This window comes from Sminthopsis crassicaudata, chromosome 4, assembly GCF_048593235.1.
Source record: "Sminthopsis crassicaudata isolate SCR6 chromosome 4, ASM4859323v1, whole genome shotgun sequence".
Lineage (NCBI taxonomy): Eukaryota > Metazoa > Chordata > Mammalia > Dasyuromorphia > Dasyuridae > Sminthopsis > Sminthopsis crassicaudata.
Window position 1 is genome coordinate 397,550,365 of NC_133620.1, and position 18,314 is coordinate 397,568,678.

The 18,314-nt window shown below is 36.4% G+C and overlaps 1 protein-coding gene across 1 annotated transcript; it reads left to right on the top strand.

Annotated features, from left to right (window-relative positions):
- Nucleotides 1-6,529: 6,529 nt before the first annotated feature.
- Nucleotides 6,530-18,051, top strand: COX20 (cytochrome c oxidase assembly factor COX20). The gene is made up of 4 exons (XM_074262563.1): nt 6,530-6,825; nt 16,482-16,596; nt 16,704-16,767; nt 17,676-18,051. Exons 1-4 carry the CDS (start codon nt 6,784-6,786, stop codon nt 17,815-17,817), a joined length of 363 nt encoding a protein of 120 aa, XP_074118664.1. The 5' UTR covers nt 6,530-6,783; the 3' UTR covers nt 17,818-18,051.
- The last annotated feature ends 263 nt before the right edge of the window (nt 18,052-18,314 follow it).

Sequence of the window (18,314 nt, forward strand, 5' to 3'; positions counted from 1 at the left end):
CAATACAAACCGAAGATAAGTATGAATTGATTAGGCAGTAGTACATAGCTGCCTACAAGAATTCAGTTATCAGGAATGGATGAATCATATTCTAGCTTATGAAAAATGCTAGTAGATAGTACAATTGTGGAATTGTGATCTCTAAAAAAATCTTTGATAAATGAGAGATCTGACTGGTGAGAGGCAAACTATTTTTCAAAAGAAAAGGCAGATTCTGGAAGTGACAAGTCATTGAACTTGACTTCTAGCTCTGGCAAAATTCAAGAATGTGTGATTAATGGGATAGTAGGTGAAAACTTGAGAAAGTGGTTGCTAAGAGCCAGCATGGTTTCATCAAGAATAGGTTTTACCAGGCTAACCTTCTTTCCTTTTTAGCAAGATAACTATTCTAGTTGATTGAGACGATATATTTCAATGAAGCATTTTTTCAAACCATGTTATTTCAAATTCTTGTGTTGAAAGAAAAGTAAATAGTTATAGATAATTCAAACTTTAAGAGCACAGAAAGGCTACTCAGCGAGGTTACAGCATTGATTCAGGTAAATATAGCCCTTCACCTTGTATCCATATAGAATGATTGATCAGAAGTTTTGTGTCTAAAATGTGTGTTTATTCTCACACCACTGAGAGATATGTCAAAAAAAAAAAAATATGTCAAATCTGAAGGACTTTCACTCTTCATGGACTTTATTTTTTTAATACCTTAGATAACCAAGATGTATCACCAGAGCCCTAGTTTCTTGGATCAATAAGTCTTAAAGATGGCTTCATTGCATTTCAGGGGAAAACTAAACCATTATATCAGAGGTCCTATAGATGACATTGATTCTACCACCCAGGCTACTCCTATGGATAAGATAGAAAAATATGGGCTAGATAGTAATTGGTGGTCTTAGAAGTCAAAATAAAAAATCAGTGTCTATTAAAGAGTATCTTTGCCTGGTCCTGTTCAGTTTAAGATTTTTATCAGTAATGAACGTGACTCTTTCCAACAATGAAATTACTGAGGCCAAGTAATGGCCAATAAAAAGCCAAAAAAAAAAAAATCAAACCCCTCCAAACTGGATAGTCTATTTTTGTTATTGTTGTTGTTGCTGTTGTTTGTTTTGGGGTTTTTTGGTACGAGGTCTAACATAATTTACTTTTGGAATTCCGATTCTTTGAACACTAATACATGGGCTACTTGTAAGCTTTCCCAAATTTCTCATTCAATAACAACATTCCATTGCTCTCAAAAAGAAAAAAAAAAAATTTTTTTTTTGAGGCCAGCTCCAATAATCTTGTGATGTAGAGAGCCCTCTATACCCAAAGAGAAGACTGTAAGTCACAACATAGTATTTTCACTTTTTGTTGTTTGCCTGCATTGTTTTCTTTCTCATTTTTTTTCCTTTTTGATCTGATTTTTCTTGTACAGGAAGATAATCACATAAATATGTATATATATATTGGATTTAATATATTTAACATATATCAAATTATTTGGTATCTAGGGGAAGGAATAGGGAAGAGGGGAAAATGTGGAACACAAAGTTTTTCAAGGGTCAATGTTGAAAAATGATCCATTCATATGTTTTGAAAATTAAAAGTTTCAATGAAAAAAACTATCAGTGGCGCAGATAATATGTTTATCAACTCTACAGACGATAATCTCTGAAGTCTTTCCAGAACCTAATGAAATTAGCATGGTGTAATCTGAGAATAAGAACACTTGAAGGACAATATCACTCATAGGGAAATGTTCCAATTTGGATTTTGCACTGGACATTCCCCATGACAATAGTACTAAACATCTCTGGTGAGTATATATCTTCCATGCAAATGATTTTCATATCTATTTATTAGACCCCAACCTTTTGTCTGACCTCTTAATTTCACATTTCCTACTGCCTACTGAGTATCTCAAATTAGATATGCTACAGGCAACTTAAGAAACATCCCACTCCCTACTCCCACATCTATAAATTCTTTTAAGTTCTAGTGGCTATTACCTCTGTGATAGAATAAAAATCCTCTATTTGGCTTTTAAAGCCCTTAATAGCCTGGCTCTTTCCTAACTTCCCAGTCTTCTTATACCTTGTGCTCCTTCATGTACTCAATACCACTAGCTTCCTTGCTTTTTGTTCTTTGTACACGAAAGTCCATCTTCAGACTCATTTTCACTGGCTTTTTAGAGTTTCTCTCCCTTTTTCTCTTCCTGACTTTCTCATTCACTCTCTACTTTCACATAAAATTTCACCTACTTTAAGAAATCGTTCTTGATCTTTAATGCTAGTGCTTTTCATCTGAGATGATCTCCAATCAGACCTGTATAATACTTATTTGTACATATTGTTTGCTTATTGTCTCCATCAGATTACAGTTCTTTGAAGACAGGAATTATTTTTGCCTTTCTTTGTATCTCCAGCACTAAGCATAATGTTTAGTGCATAGCAGGTGTTTCATAAACGCTTGTTTATTTAGATTTAATCAAGTTTAGAGAGAAATCTTAATTCTGTTCTGTTCTATTTATAGTGTTCAAATCAGAGAACTTTTTTGATTATTTTTGACCAGATAGAAAGGGGAAATAAACATGTATTTTTTACTATGTTTAACATATATTGGTAGTTTGAAAGGGGGGGGGAAGAATTGAAACACAATATTTTTCTTTTCTTTTTTTTTTCCCTGAGGCTGGAGTTAAGTGACTTGCCCAGGGTCACACAGCTAGGAAGTGTTAAGTGTCTGAGACCATATTTGAACTCGGGTCCTCCTGAATTCAAGGCCACCTAGCTGCCCCCAGAACACAATATTTTTCACGGGTCAGTGTTGGAAAACTATCCTTGTTTATGTTTTGAAAATAAAAAATTTCATTAAAAATAAATTTAAAAATAAAATTATAGAAAAAAGGAGTTAGACTGCTAAAAGACACATTATTTCTGAAAGATAGTGTTACTATTGCTCTTAAGTCAAAATTTCTACTTAAAAAAATCTTTCTCTTTACATGATTAAATATAAGCAGAAATGGTTTGAGTGGAGAGCATTCCAATTAGCAAAGAGAACTCTATCCATAGGCACTTCTATGTAGACACACTTGTGTACTAATAAACTGACGGATGGGGCTGAGGAGACATAGAATGCAGAATGTAGTTTTTTTTCCATAATGGAAAATGACCTGAGCAAGGAGATCAGTATGGTGAAAGGTCTTGAACCCATGTGATATGAAGACTGAGTAAGAGAACTGTTATAATAGTAGTTGTCAATGGCTTAGATTTGTTTTGCAGAAGTAGAAGCAATGGGTGTTTGGGTACAAGCATATCTACATCAATATGAATTGTGCATACACGTATATACGTACATATACAGTTAGCATTTATATAGTACTTCTACATAATCTATAGTATAACCTTAAGTGATTTAATTTGTAAGTGTGGCAGGATTTGAATTCAGCCTTTCATGACCCCAGGTCTAGCACTATTTCTTAGCTACCTCAAGGAAAAACTTTTTTCTTTCCAATAAATGAGAATGCTTAGTGTATACTGTTTCATTCCACTAAAGTAATCAGATCAATCAATACTTTTTTCAGAATGTAGATGAGGGAGGGAAGGAGGGAGGGAAGAAGGGAAGAAGGGAGAGAGAGGGAAAAAAAAGAGAATAAGTATATATTATTAAATCAGAGAAGAAATTGTTAGCATTGTAATGTTTTCATCCAACAGAATTCATATAATCAGGTTAAACGTACTTCTCTTAAAATGAATTTATTTTACTAATGTTTTTATTTGAATTTTCCTAATCTAGCTTAATGTCTAAAAACAGAAATATAAAACCTTACACTACAACATGGTGAAAGGAACAGAAATGATCTGGGATTTCAATTCAGTAAGTGGCCCTTATCTCTCTACTTCTGAATATGAAAGGAACAGAAATGATCTGGGGTTCCAATTCTGTAGATGCCCCTTATCTCCCTACTTCAAAGAACTTTCTAAAATTTAGAATTGAGACCTTCTGAGTTTTAAAGCGCCTGGTCACTCCAAGCAATCTGGGATATCTAAAAAAGGGATTACAACATTTAACAGAGGATAGGATTAGATAATATTAAAGAATCATGCTAGTACCTAGCATTACAGAACTTTTGGATGTTCACTCAGAAAAAGTCATACATGGCATTTTAGATTTAATGATGAAATAACCACTCAGGTCTTTGAGATAAATGACTTGCCTTAGGTCATACAAATTGCCAGTAATTATCTGAGATTCAAACTCAGTTCAACTGCTTCCAAATCTAGGCCTGCCATTGCAACACTGCAATATCTATTCCTCTTCAAGATTACAGGGGCAATTTTTCAAGGTCATGTTGAATTTCAAGGTCAGGTTGAATGTCAAGGTGGCTGTCTTTGAATTTTTATATAAACAAAAATAAAAGAACTTTCTCAAACATAACTTTAAAATATCTTTTGCCTTTTTTGTATATCACCTTCTTTGAATATTTTGAATATTAATATCCAAAACCAAGATTTTGTAAAGATTTGCTCATTATCAGTTTAAACTATTCAACTCATCATTTTTAATACTTTTCTTGGAGAACATTTTTCCATTCTCTAGTCTAAAAATCCTGGCAACATAACATCTTTCTATAATCTCCCAAAGTGTCTAACAAGTAGGGTTATAGAACCTACAAACTGGCACAAAATAAATACTAAATCACAATACTGGTAACTTCCACCAAAAACTGTGCCATAATTTTATACAAGCAGTTTCTTTCCAATCTTCACTCTCTGACATAAATTTCACTTCAGATGTTGAATTTTGAGTAACACATTATATCCAAATATATTAAATAACATCTCTAAATTAAGGGACTACCTATCGGTAGAATGATGGCTGAATAAATTGTCATAGGAATATGATGGAGCACCATTACATTGTAAGAAATTAGCAAACAGATTTCAGACATATAGACATGTATAATCTGATGCGGTGAGATAAGCAAAACCAGAACAATTCATAGTACACCACCACAATAAATAGTTTTCATAAAATGAAAAATGAAAAGAGCCTAACAAGTGTATACCTTCACTGTAAAAACAATTTTGAAAATTGTAAGCTATGATGACCACTCATGATTCCAGAGGACCAATGATGAAACATGCTATCTATTAGAGGTGATGGATTTTGGATGCAGAATGAGACAAATAATATTTTTCTGTACAGCCACTGAGGGAATTTATTTTGCTTCATGATGAATACGTTACCAAAAAAATGTTTTTTTTAATTTTCAACAAGGTACATTTCTTCTCTCTTTCTGTCTGCTTTTCTCTCTCCAAATAGAAGGGTTGCTACAGGAGTGGAATGTTGCATATATTTTCAAATCAGGTCAGTGTATTCTTAGTTTTACTTTGTTTCTTCTCACCAAGGAGACTAATCTGCATGTCTGTCATGTTTTAAAAAAAAAAAAAAAAAAAAAAGCTTTATTGATTTTTAAATAAAGCTTTTTTAAAAGCAACATCTGTTTAAAAATGAGTGTGCATAAGAAGAAAAATCCAAGTGAGACTTTACATTATGGAAGCTTCCTGCCCAGCAGCACAAAACCTACATCGGCGCCCGGGAAACCTGGGGGTCTATTTATTTATTTAGGTTATTCGGCCAAAGGCCAAGTGGCCGTTTTTGCAGCCATCGCTTCAGAAAGCGAATCCTGGCGTCCGCACTAGGGTTTTATCGCTCTATTCTTCCGAACCTGCGGCGCTCTTTATCTCCGCTTAAAGACCACCACCACGAGGAGCCGGCCATCTTACAAGAATGGGCTCCCTCTTTCGTCTGGCCTGGTCAAAGCGGACCACGCTCTCCCGCCTCTTCTTTCCTCTGCCCGGTGCTCAGGGCCTGGCGAACAGGAGCCCTGATGTATCTGGGCTCACAAGACACCAGCCTCCATTTTGTCCCCCAAGTCTCCTTTGCTGGGCCCCCGCCTCGAGGGCCTCCGGCGCTTTCTTTTTTTTTTTTGTGGTCGAGAAGCTAGACAGAAGTGAGGGGGGAGGGCGTCTGCACCCTTTGGGATTTAATATTAAGCTGGTGCCCCGGGGGAGCATCAGAGAAGGGGCGTGAAGGGTGAAGGGGACCAGACCGAGGTCTTCTCAGGGTGACCCTAGAACACCCCGGGAAGCAGGTGACGTAACACGGGGAGGCGGTGAACCGCCCCTCGGCTGCAGCGGACTCAGAGGACGCGGGTCGAGCCTCAGAGGACAATGCGCCATTATCTCTTCCCTCCCCCGCTCCAACCATCCTAGACCCTTTTGCCGTTTTTCCCGCCCCGCGCGCGCTCCCTCTAACCACCCCCACATTCCTCCAGCACGCGCATACGCGCGCACGACGGTTGGGGAAGGAAGAGGGAGGGGGCAGGGAACTCTGGCAGCCTGTAAGACATCTCCTCCCCTGGCGTCTCCCCGGACTCTAATGGCGCGGTCGCTTCGGGACCTATTTCCCCTCCCCAGGCCCTTCCTTCTATCGCGGGGAGGCGGAGTTAGGAAGCGTCCTAGGAAAAGGTGTAACCTATTTTAACGAACAAGGGAGGTGTCGGTCGTCTAGGCGGCCATGGACTCAACCACTTTGAGGAGCGCTGCAGTGGGATAGTGCCGCTTCTAAAATGGCGGACGTGGTGTTGGCAGGGGCGGAGGGAGATAAGAGGCTGGGGAGGGAGAGCCGAGGAGGACCCAAAGAGTTAGCTCACGGGGGAGCGCGAGAGCGTCCGTTCTAGGCAGCACTTCCTGTTTGTCTCGGTGGTAGCGAGTGAAGGGCGTGCGGCACGGGCTCGTCAGCATGGCAACTGAGACTGAGGCCGGGGAACCCGGGAAGGGGAAGGTAATGGGAAGGGCTAACTGAGCGGAAGGGGGAGCCCAAGCGCCGGCCCTGGGCCTCCAGAGCCCACACGAGCAGTCGCTTCGATCTTTTCTAGGCCCGAGGTTTGGAGCCTCGCGGCCGAGGGAGGGGGAGGGGCGGCAACCGTGCCGGGAAAGTGAAACGCCCGGGATCTGGGGTCGTGCGGGGCTGCCGGTGCACGCGGGAGGCTAGGCCGCGGCGCTGCCAAGGTTTTAGCCATTCTCTGGGACCAGCCTTGTCTCCATTTTAAGACACTAATCAACAATTGTCTGGTCAGAATTAAGACATTTAAAGGATACGCGAAACAAAATGGTGAAAATTGCAGGAAGGGCACACTGCTTCCCCACAGGTCTAAATTGTACATAGTTTTGTGGGTTTTTACACAAGTTGATGTGTTAGGAAAGGGGAAATGAGTCGTTACAATGTTATTTTTGTATCTCCGGCCGCAGCATTGTCTTCACCTAGTAAGTACGGTAGAAATGGGGACTGGACGGTTGATTTCAATGGGTACAAAGCTGTGGTGGTTTTTCTCTTCCCGGTGATCGAATTCCTTGCAGATCGACACCTTAACAGTGATCCAGCAAAAAAATAAAAGTACATCTTAGGTGGCCCCCATGTCTGTCACCGCTGACCTAAGACACTGACGTTTTTCAAGTTTGAAGGCCGGTTCCCAATAAGATAGATAAAACTAGCTAGTACAAGTCCGGGCCTGCCCCTCCGGCCGGGATCGGTTCTCTTTGGTCAGTCGGTAATGTTGACGGCCTCACGAAACATCCATTGCCGGGGCACGCTTTGACCACTGGCCCCTGTAGAGAACCCTAGCGGGTCTGATGGGCACCACTGGCGGTGAACAGGCTATTTGAGGCTGTTAATTGTCATTCAGGCTGACTGACAAGAAGCTGCAACCCGAGGGTGAAGGGCTTTAAACGCCAGAACTATTTGTATTTTGAAATTTGTTGAATGATTTAGAAATTGAAGAGCATGTGATTTGAGTCACATGCACCTACAGCTATTATTTCTTGACGTTTTATCTTATAGAAATCCGTTCGAGCCATATTGTAGGGATTCTTAAGTCCCACTGAATTGGAAATATTAATCTTTAATGACAGACTGAGGAAATAGGTTCTCAATATAATAAGCATGCTTTTATCAAAATTGAATTTTTAAAAAAATAAGCACACACACACATACACCTTTAGTCTGTATCAAGCAATACAAATTGCATTAAGACAGTCATGCTGAAGAGTAATCTGCTGTGATCATGACCATCATCCAGTTATCTGGCGACTTTTTTTTAAACAGATTCCCTTGTTTTTGAACAGGAAGATTAATCAGGAATATAGACATTAGAAATATCTTTAATACATTAAAGAACACAATACCAAAGGATCATGCTTTGTACATTTTAATCTTAATTTGACTTAATAGGTTAGTTAACATAAACACTAATATTTTACAATGAAATGACATACATAAATGGTAATTTTATTTTTAATGTTTGATCAAATTTTATTATATGCCCCAAATTTTAAATATGGTTATTTAAAATGTGATATTCTTTATTGAAGCTTGTATACTTGGAAAGCTCATTGGAAATCTGGCACTTGAAATTCCAGATCCAGTTTTGTAATGGACACTGTATAACCTTGACTTAAGTCAGCACAATATGTTTCCTCAACTCTAGACAGGAGTTAATAATACTGACATATATCCCAGGGGCTGCTGAATAAATTGAGTGTTAAATATTTGGAAAATGGGAAAAGTGTAATTGTTTTAATACCAAACTGGTGGTTCCATTCAGTGCATACAGATAAAAGTATGATTTAGTAGCAAGTTTTTTAGGTGGGTTTTGGGGGGATTTTTTTGGTGGCTATCTTAAATATTACCCTTGGGAATAAAAGTCCCAATCTCATAGTTATATTGAGCATAAAATGCAAAGGGGAAAAAAAAACAATAGCCATAAACTAGATTTGGGCATGTTTACAATTCCAAGGACTTTTTAATAACCAGTATAGGTTGATTACACAAAAATATGTAGATCTAGAGGTTATTTTGTCAGGTTCTGATGAACTCTGCCCTACTTCCAAACTAAATTTCTCATCTGTAATTTGCTTGAATATATAGCCCAGCAATACTTTAAGCAAATTTGTTTTGAACCTGGTCATTTTGATAAAATTAATTCCTGGCTCTGATCACCACTGTTAAAATCAAGTTTCTGAAATGCAGAGCTGAAAAAACTTATATGGTAGTGCACAAAAAAATTTTAATAGACTGCTATGTCCATACAAACCACCCCTTTGCACTGGAACATTATCTTATATATATTTGAATTAGATGTGATTTAATTTGAAGATAATTTCTTTTGGATCTTAAGACCTTACAGTTTGCATAGTTTCATTTAACCAAAAACAAAAAACCATGTTTCATGTATAAACTTAGTGATATGCTTACTGTTTATTTTCCATTAGTTACATTTGGTCTACTTGCAATTTGAGAAGAATGCTAATTAGCAACAGATATTTTTGAGTATTTTAAGTTTTTCCTAGTTCCAAACTTAGGCTATTTTCATGCATCAGGGCTGTATTTCCTCAAACTCCACCCTCTTCACAATCAAAAAAATAGTTCATTCCATCAAGTATTTATTAAACACCTACTATGTTCCATGTAGTGTCCTATACAGAAGCAATTAATTGTGAAAGTATTTCTGCCCCCCAAGAAGTTGACATTCTGATATGAAAAACATGTTTGTGACAATTCTCATGTGAGCTCAGTTTGAAGAAAGCATCAGGGAGCAGTGCAGGAGATCAGGAAAGACCAGCAGTAGGTGTTGAGGAGTCTTGCAGGAAACCAGGGATTCCCCAGGCAGAAGAGAAGAGGGATTCCAGACTGAGTGGACAGCCAGCAAAAAAGCATTAGAAGTGGTGGCAAGTAGGCCAGTATGGCTGAACCATGCTTTGCAGTAGATTGTGTGGAGGGATTTTTATTCTGGCAAAAGTCATGTTTTAACATATATAGATTTTTTTTTTTTTTTGCCTTTTCACTATAATTACTATGTGTAGTAAATTGCTGCCTAGCATGATTTAGGTCCTATGTAAGAATGGTTTAGGTTTATTTTTTACTTAAGATATCAATATAAATTTCTCATAAAATAGCCACATTTTTTTTCTTCATAAGGTTGTAGTTACTTAAGAGACCAAGGAACTATTAAGCAGCTAGGCATTATAAATAGAAGTAATTCAAAGCAAGCTATTACTGGGTACCCTGTTACTTTGTTAAAAAATAATAACCTTATGCTGAAGATAGTACTATTGAATTAGATTATTAGCCTTTCTTTAAATTAAGCACATCTCAACTTGAAGGAAGCCAGGGAAGTGAGTATGCAGAGATGAGGGAGAGCATTCCAGCCTTGGTAAACTAGTGAAAGTTTATAGGTGAAGAGGTGAGCTTTAGAAGGCTAGCATCTTTATATAAGTCTTAAAGATTGCAATGCAAATCTTTACAATTATTTCACTGTATCCTCACAACCTTATGATAGTTTACTGCTATGGAAACTTGTACTGAATAGGTTGAATTATTCCTCTAGGTCAATAAGTATATGAGACAAAATCTCCCCTTTACAGGTTCAACACCCTATCTACTGTACATCTAGCTAATTCTAGAACTGAAGTTTATTCTGTGTACAGAAGTAAAAGTTTTAGTTTACTTAAATCTAAGACCACTTTCTCAGTAAAGTCATAATACCCTTTAAAAGAAGTTCCCTGAAGGCTAGCACTTCTAATCTGCTAGGAGAAATCTGAAGCCAGTGAAAAACATTAAGGAAAATACCTTGTCCTATTAGGATTTTTTGGTCACCTCTTCATATCCTTTACCTATTATGTACCCAACTTGCCTGATTCTGCTAGGATGTGATAGTGAAGGCTGTTATTCTGTCTGGAATATCAGGTTGGACTAGATATCAAAGTTTCACTGAGCCAAACTGGCAAATTGCCTATTCCTCATACATAACATTGTGTCTCTTGTTGCCATTCCTTTATATAAGCACTGATTCTGTGGTCTTACCTTTCACCTCTCAAAATCAAAAAGGCTTAGCTCAAAAGTTAACTTCTCCACAATTCTCTTAAAAATTACTATGCATTTATCTAGAATTTTTGTGTTTCCCAACATGAGAACAGGAACTATTTCTTTATAAATCTATAGCACATAGTGCTTGTCTGAAGAATATGTCATGTTCATGCGCTGAGAGGTTACAAGATAAAATATAAAATATTAAACAATGTCATGACATAAAAAACCCTTACTCAGTTCTCCCTTTTAGCTCTAAATCTACAAAGGAGTGGCTCTGAACCTTACAAAAATTGGTAGGATTTAGATAGGTAGAAAAGACTGAAGACATTCTAGCTGGAAACAGTAAACAAAGGCTTGGAGTTGAGAATTATCTATTACCAGGATAGGATTCAGATTGCATAGGCAGGATAGAGCTTTGGACAACGAAGATGTGATGTAACATTTTCACCTTTATTAATATTCAGGGCTGCCTTCAATCGTACATAAATACATCTCAAATATACTAATCTTGTTTTTCAAGTACCAGATAGGTGCTATTGCAGTGTTTTGGGGAAGTGGGAGAATGTCACATTAATGTTCTGAGATTGTACAGAGTAGCCAAGAAAAAAATTGGGGGGGGGGGGGATGGGATACCAATTTTAATGTTTCTTTGTGACTTCAAAGGATGGGTGATACAAAATGAGAGCAGCAGAGGGAGACAATCTGACTGGGCCAGTGGCTGGCTGGCTGAGATGAACACCAAGAAAAGTCAGAGAAAGGAATTTTCCTAATAATTACCTATTATGTATACCTAATATGACTAAGCTAACCTAACATCACTAATGTTTGCAGTAATTAGTACTCCAATCTCCCATTTTCCTAGAATAGATGTGTATAATTTATATAATACATGTATATGGCAAGTATATTGTGTATACACAGAGAAAATATATACTGTGCTACACTTAACTATATCCTTAATCTTGTGGATTTTTGGATCTTTGTTAAAAATGCCACCTTTATTGGGTATCTGGTGTAGGAGAAGCTATGAAGTGGAAGAGGGCTAGTGACACTGCTAGCTCAAGCTTCCTGGGAACTGCTATTTAATGTATTTGTACATTTCTCAACCATTGAGCAGATACAAATTATGCAACCATTTAGATTTATTGATATCACTGACATTAGTGTGTATTGTGAATATTGTGTGACCTTATAAACCACAGAACTTATGAGGGAAGTGAGTAGTTGTCATTTTGCTTTTTTGAGAATGCAGGTATCAAGTTATGGAAGAATAGATTCAATCCATAAGATTTTATACACAACCACACACAAGTAAAAGGAATGATCAAAGGCATTCATATTGAAGATCAATAAAGGGCTTCTCATAGAAGTTTTATCTGGGCCTTGAAGCTTCAAAGCCAGGAGCTAATACAAGGAGGGGGGAGGCATGAAGAACAGCCAGTGAAAATGCCTAGAGTTAATATTTGAGGAACCACATTTTTGTATTTGTTCTGGTCAGGTCTTTGCTTTAGAAGATTGAGACCTGAGTGAAGAAATTCAAGACTTATGGGAGACCAACCAACAATTGGAAAAGTACAGATGTGTTTTACAAATTGTAAAATTATACTGCCAGTGATGTGTCAAACCCTGTGCTGTAGACATATCAAAAACTTATCTTCCCCCTCTCACCCCCCCAAATTCTCTTTCCAACTTTTCCCTGTTAATGACAGCACCACCATCTTCAGTCATGCAGAATGCATTTCCAACTACCTATCAAATATGTTCAGTTTGGGACTTGAGATTAAACCATGAGAACTGATGAGGTAATGTAGAAAAGGAATAGAAAGGGATTGTCATTATCAAAATCTTGCAGAGGTCAAGGAGGATGATTATTTGGAAAACATATTAGGGAGAGCAGTTGAAGTTGGTTGCAGAAGTACACATCCTAGACAAAATATGGGAAGTTTAGTTTTTGTGACAAAAACTAGTGGGGATGGATTTTTTTTTTTTTCCAGGAAAGAGATGCTAGAATGTAATCTATATACAGGGAAGCATCCTGTAGACAAAAAGAGGGGGAAAGATCCTTCTGGAGCAAATGGGATGGTTGCCTTTCATGTGTAACAGGCGCAGAGTACACCTGGGTGCTATACAAGGAACTCTCAACAGCTAGGTAATCTGGTTTCTCCAACCAAACAGGAACTGTTTCTAGTTCTAGTTCCCTGCCCATTATGCTCAGCTTTGGAATAACATTTTAGCCAGTTAATCCAACCAACTCTCAGAAGTGCTCAACATTCTTGACAAGTGATTTATCAACCTCTGAAACAAGCATTAAAGTCTTCTCTTTTCCAGGATAAAGATCCCTGGTTCCTTAAAGGAATTTCATATGGCAAAACTGAAGGCAGAATTCCAGGTGTCTGACCAAGGCAGAATTGTTTAAGTGATAAAAGTTAAGCTTTTGAAGTTAATTTACCTCCACCTTTTGACAACCCAATTTTTTTTTATACATTACATACATACACACACACACACACACACACACACACACACACACACACACACACACAGAATTGTAGCCTATATAGCTTTTCCTTGGAATCTAAAAAGTTATGTCAGGATATTTTGAAATATACATAGCTGTCATGTATTCAGCTATTTTGCTGTGTGGTAAGTTCTTATATGCACAGGAAGAGTAAGTACACCTACAAACGAAAACACAGCTGTTAGGCCCCATTTTAGGACAACTATCTTGATAGCATCCCTTAAAAGAGTTTTTGTAGCAGACTTGTTGGGGGGGGGGGGGGGAAGAGATTTTCTTCTGTTCTTCTCACCTATAATCAAATAAACTTGAAAAGATAATCCATTATTGTATTGCCTCATATCACACTTGGTAGGTTTTTAAAGTACTGCCCTTAAAACTGGTAAAGCATTTGAGACTAGAACTTCCTATAATGGGGGCAAGAGAACTTTTTCATTTGATTGATAGTAATCCCCTATCCCTGCCCCTTGTCCTTACTTACATACAGATATCTTTTATTTCCATCTTGATTTTTGTAAATGGCACCATCAAGTGTCTAAGAAGTTCATGCAGTACTTAATGATTTTGAGTTTGTTTTATATTTTGATCCGGATCATTATAAGCAAATAACTTAAGAATACAAATAAATTATTGTTAATTTTGCCTCACTTTTCTAAATGCAACTTTCATGGAGTATTTGGAGTAGTTATTTCAAGCAACTTGCTATACTATATAGCAACCCAAATTACACAAAATATACAAGATATTGAAGAGTGCTATAACTTTTTTAAAATTCATGCCTTCATAACAACCCTGAGATGGATCCCCCCTCCCCATTTTCTAAATTATTGTAGAGAATTCTAAAAATCACAATAGTTATTGTATTCTAAAACTTACGTTTTTTGTTTTATTTTTTTGAGGCTGGGGTAAAGTGACTTGCCCAGGGTCACACGGCTAGAAAGTGTTAAGTGTCTGAGATCAGATTTGAACTCAGGTCCTCCTGAATTCAGGGCTGGTGCTCTATCCATTGAGCTACCTAGCTGCCCCTAAAACTTAGTCTTAATAGTTGTCTGGGAAAATTCAGAGGGCAGTGACTGGTCCATATTATGGAGCCAGTATGTGTGAAGAGGTAAGACTTCTTTAACTTCATGTGGACATATTGCCTTAATTGTTTTTACACAAGGTTTAGGTGAAATGAAGTGCCCATAGTAACTGATCCAATGCAGAGAGGCCATTTAGCTCCTAGCCCCAGTCACTACAGCAAAACTTAGGGCATAGCTCTGGGCTTCATGAAGAGCTGAACTCTCATTTTACAGATTAAAGAAGTTCATACCCAAAGACATATTAAGTATTTAATAAACTAAAGACGCTAATAAACCTCTATTTCTGTTAAGTAACCAAAGATCTCTTCTTGAAATCCCATGATCCTAAAAGAGCACTTCGTGTCCTGTCTGTTTCCCAGCTAAAGATCAGGAGCAAGAGGGACATACTACTAGGAATTTAATAAAACTCATAAAACAATATAGTTAAAATAATATACTTTTTTTTTCTAAAGTCTTGGTAACCATGACTTTTTATTTTACTTTTAAGTCTCCTTTATTCATTATTGCTTCACTCCTCACCCAAGTACTGGGATATTATTGTGGCACTCTGCCACTCACTAGTATGGGAATACCCAACTAGTGTGATACAAACCCTAGAGTTTGGAGTCAGAACCTGGATCTGAATGCTTTTGAGACTACTTTTTTCATCTGCACAATTAAATATTTGACTAGGTGACTAAGATCTCTTTCAGCTTTAGATTTATGAAATTTAAGAAATAAACAGCAGTGACCCTGGGCAAGTCACTTAACTCCAATTGCTTCACACTCCTCTTTCCCCCCGCCCCCCAAAAAATAAATAAATAAACAGCATTTGTAGTCGAAAGAACACATCTATTATTAAGTCAATTTTTTCTGAGTAGCCTCCAACTCAATGGGCTGATTAAGATTCTTAAGTTTGGATAGGATAGTTAGGATAATCAACATCCCTGTGTTTACATAATCTTGACTACTCACCTGAGACAATAAAAGTGCAGTCAGCTTTATTATTCTGCTTAGCAAAGCTGGTCACCCTACTTGCTATATTTTACATATATATATTTAGGTTAAAAATAAAAATACTTTTTCAGTAAGGAAAAATTTCAATCTCCTGTGATGTTTTTGGAAAGGTTGACAAAAATCAGCTGCACAAAGGCAAAAATAAAACAAACTGGACTATTCAAAAAACAAAAAAAAACAACCCTGTCCTTTAAATTTACTTAAATGTTATCCACACACTAGATCTGCAGAGGTTTCCCAAACTATTCTGGTCCAATAGTGATAATTCAAGTTATCGTCTCTCTTGCAGTTATAATCATGTACTGATTTGTGATTTCTTGTAATTTATTTTTATATGCTTGTAATGTATACCGCTATTTATTCTATACTGTCTCCAAAACAAAATTTTAAACTCACTGACCATTTCTTATACCGAGTCCAAAAGTCTCTCACATATAGTAGGTACAAGTCACTTTCTCAGATCTAAGAATCCTCTCTTAAAAATCAGTTTAACAAGGTAAAAACTCATGAGCAGTTCAAAGACATGAAGGGGTTACAACCTGTATTGGTAAAGAAAACTGAAGAAAAATTATCAGAAAAAAAATCAGGAACCTTTGAAAATTTATTACTATTCTACTATATTCTATTTTCATAGAGTTAAGTACTTTAAAATCCCCTAATTAACCATTGTTTTGGTAAATCACTAACAAATTTTTATGATCAAAATTTTTTCAGTGTCACACAATATGTGCCAGGTTTATGGCTCCAATAATTATGTAATAGAAAATATTGTAGGCTTTTGTTAGTAATCCTTGAAAAACGAATCAAATACATATATACTGGTGGGTGAATTTTTAAAAGGAACAACTTCCTAACCCCTAATTTAAATACAAAATGTGGAGGGAAGATGTGGTTTTGAATGCCATCTCTACCAAATAAATCTAAAACAGGAAATACTTTCTTTTTCTCAATACTTTTTTTTTCTCCCCTTTAAATCCTAGCCTTTTAAGCTCCTAGGAATTTTGGATGTTCAGAATGTACCCTGTGCAAGACAATCTATACTCTATGGCTCATTAGGATCTGTCATAGCTGCCTTTGGACATTTTCTATTTACTAGTGAGTACTTGCAGTTAAAAGATTTGCTATATCCATATGAAAATATTGTTCTAATTGCAACACTTTCAAATGACTGAAACTAACACTTGGTGAATTATATTTAATAGGTAGAGTTAGAAGATCTTGTGACGTTGCAGTAGGAGTATTTATTTTGGGAACTTTAGGATGCTGGTATGTATACTTATTGTCTAAACAAATCTATGTGCTTTAAGTGTGCATCGTTTTTTACATGAAATCTAAGCTACTCTAAAATGTCATCCATCTTTAAGAAAACTCAAAAAGCTTTAATAATCTTGTTCTAGTTATTTTTTAAGTGTAAATTCTTTTTCCTAGTAAGAAAAAATGCAAACTAGCTTATTTTGGTTATTTACATACTTTAATAGACAATTTGAATTTTAAGTAAATTGATGGGAAATTTCAATACAAGATTAACAAAATAAGGAACTAACTAATTTTATAAAATTGGAATTCTTGACATAGAATATGTGATCTATATCAGGCACCTACTGGCAAAATCAAATATAAGAGCCCAGCTGTACTGAACTTTTAAATACCTGTCACAAAAAGTTTTAACAGAGTAGTTGGTATAAGAGAATAGGGGCTGTGCTATGGGAATCCTCAAACACAGAAGCAATTTTGCTGTTTAACTAAAATGACAGGGCAGGAGAATGGATAGCAGGATCCACAAAAAGCTTCAGAAGAAAATTAAGCTTATTTTACCCTTGAAAAATATTATACTGCACATGTGACCTACAGCAAATTGCCTTCTCAATGAAAGAGGGGGAGGGGAAGGAAAGAAAAGAGGAAACAAACATTAAAAATTGTTTTTACATGTAATTGGGGGGAAAATAAAATGTTAAGTATTTTTAATACTTTTGCAATCAGTTCAACTATTTAAAATAGAAAACTTTCAGTCCTAAATATTTAAATTATTGCAAGTAGGATTGTAAATCATTTTTTCAATTTATAGTAGTGAGTCAAAGCAAATTCTTGTCTCATGCACAAAAAGAAAAAGAAATGGTAACTGTTATAAATTACCACTATTTCAGTAAGAATTTTTTTATTACTTTTTCTTAAAGGTTTCCTTGTAGATATAATTATGCAAAGCAAAGAATCCAGCAAAGAGTTGTTCAAGAAGGAATAAAAAACAAGATTCTGTTTGAAAGTACCCACCTTGATCCTGAAAGAAAACAAATCATCTCCAAAAGCAACAATTCTTAATCTAGGCCACAAGGTTAAGGAACAATTTCAAGCTTTCCTTGAAATTGCTTTAAGAATTTAAGGAAATTTAAAATATCTGCAGTGTGATAAAAGTGGTTACTATTTCATTCTCTGTTAAATGTCAATCACTGACTGTACAACACAATAGAGAACTTAAATGTTAGTATTGTGATGCTGAAATAAATGATAAAATTTAAGTGTTTGGCATACTTGGAAATAAAAGCATGAAATTTTCATCCTTTTAAAAGTTTCTGAATGTAGCTTCTAATAATTCTTTTACTATGACATCAAGTCACATTCACTTTTATCTTTTAGAATACTTTAGCAAGTTAATGATAGTGTTTCTAGGATTCAAAACTTTCCTTCTCATTTTGATTGTTCTGAAACTTTAAAAAAAAAAAAATCATTCTTTTTATCTTCCCAGTTCATCATCATAAGTATTTCATCTTAAGTATAATGTTATATATTAGTGACCAAAAAGAGATTCCAAGTTTAGT

Coding starts and splice junctions, on each gene's coding strand:
- COX20 (XM_074262563.1), top strand. CDS start 6,784: ATGGCAACTGAGACTGAGGCCGGGGAACCCGGGAAGGGGAAG. Junction 6,826..16,481: donor GGGAACCCGGGAAGGGGAAG/GTAATGGGAAGG, acceptor TTTAAATCCTAG/CCTTTTAAGCTCCTAGGAAT. Junction 16,768..17,675: donor TTGGGAACTTTAGGATGCTG/GTATGTATACTT, acceptor TTTTTCTTAAAG/GTTTCCTTGTAGATATAATT.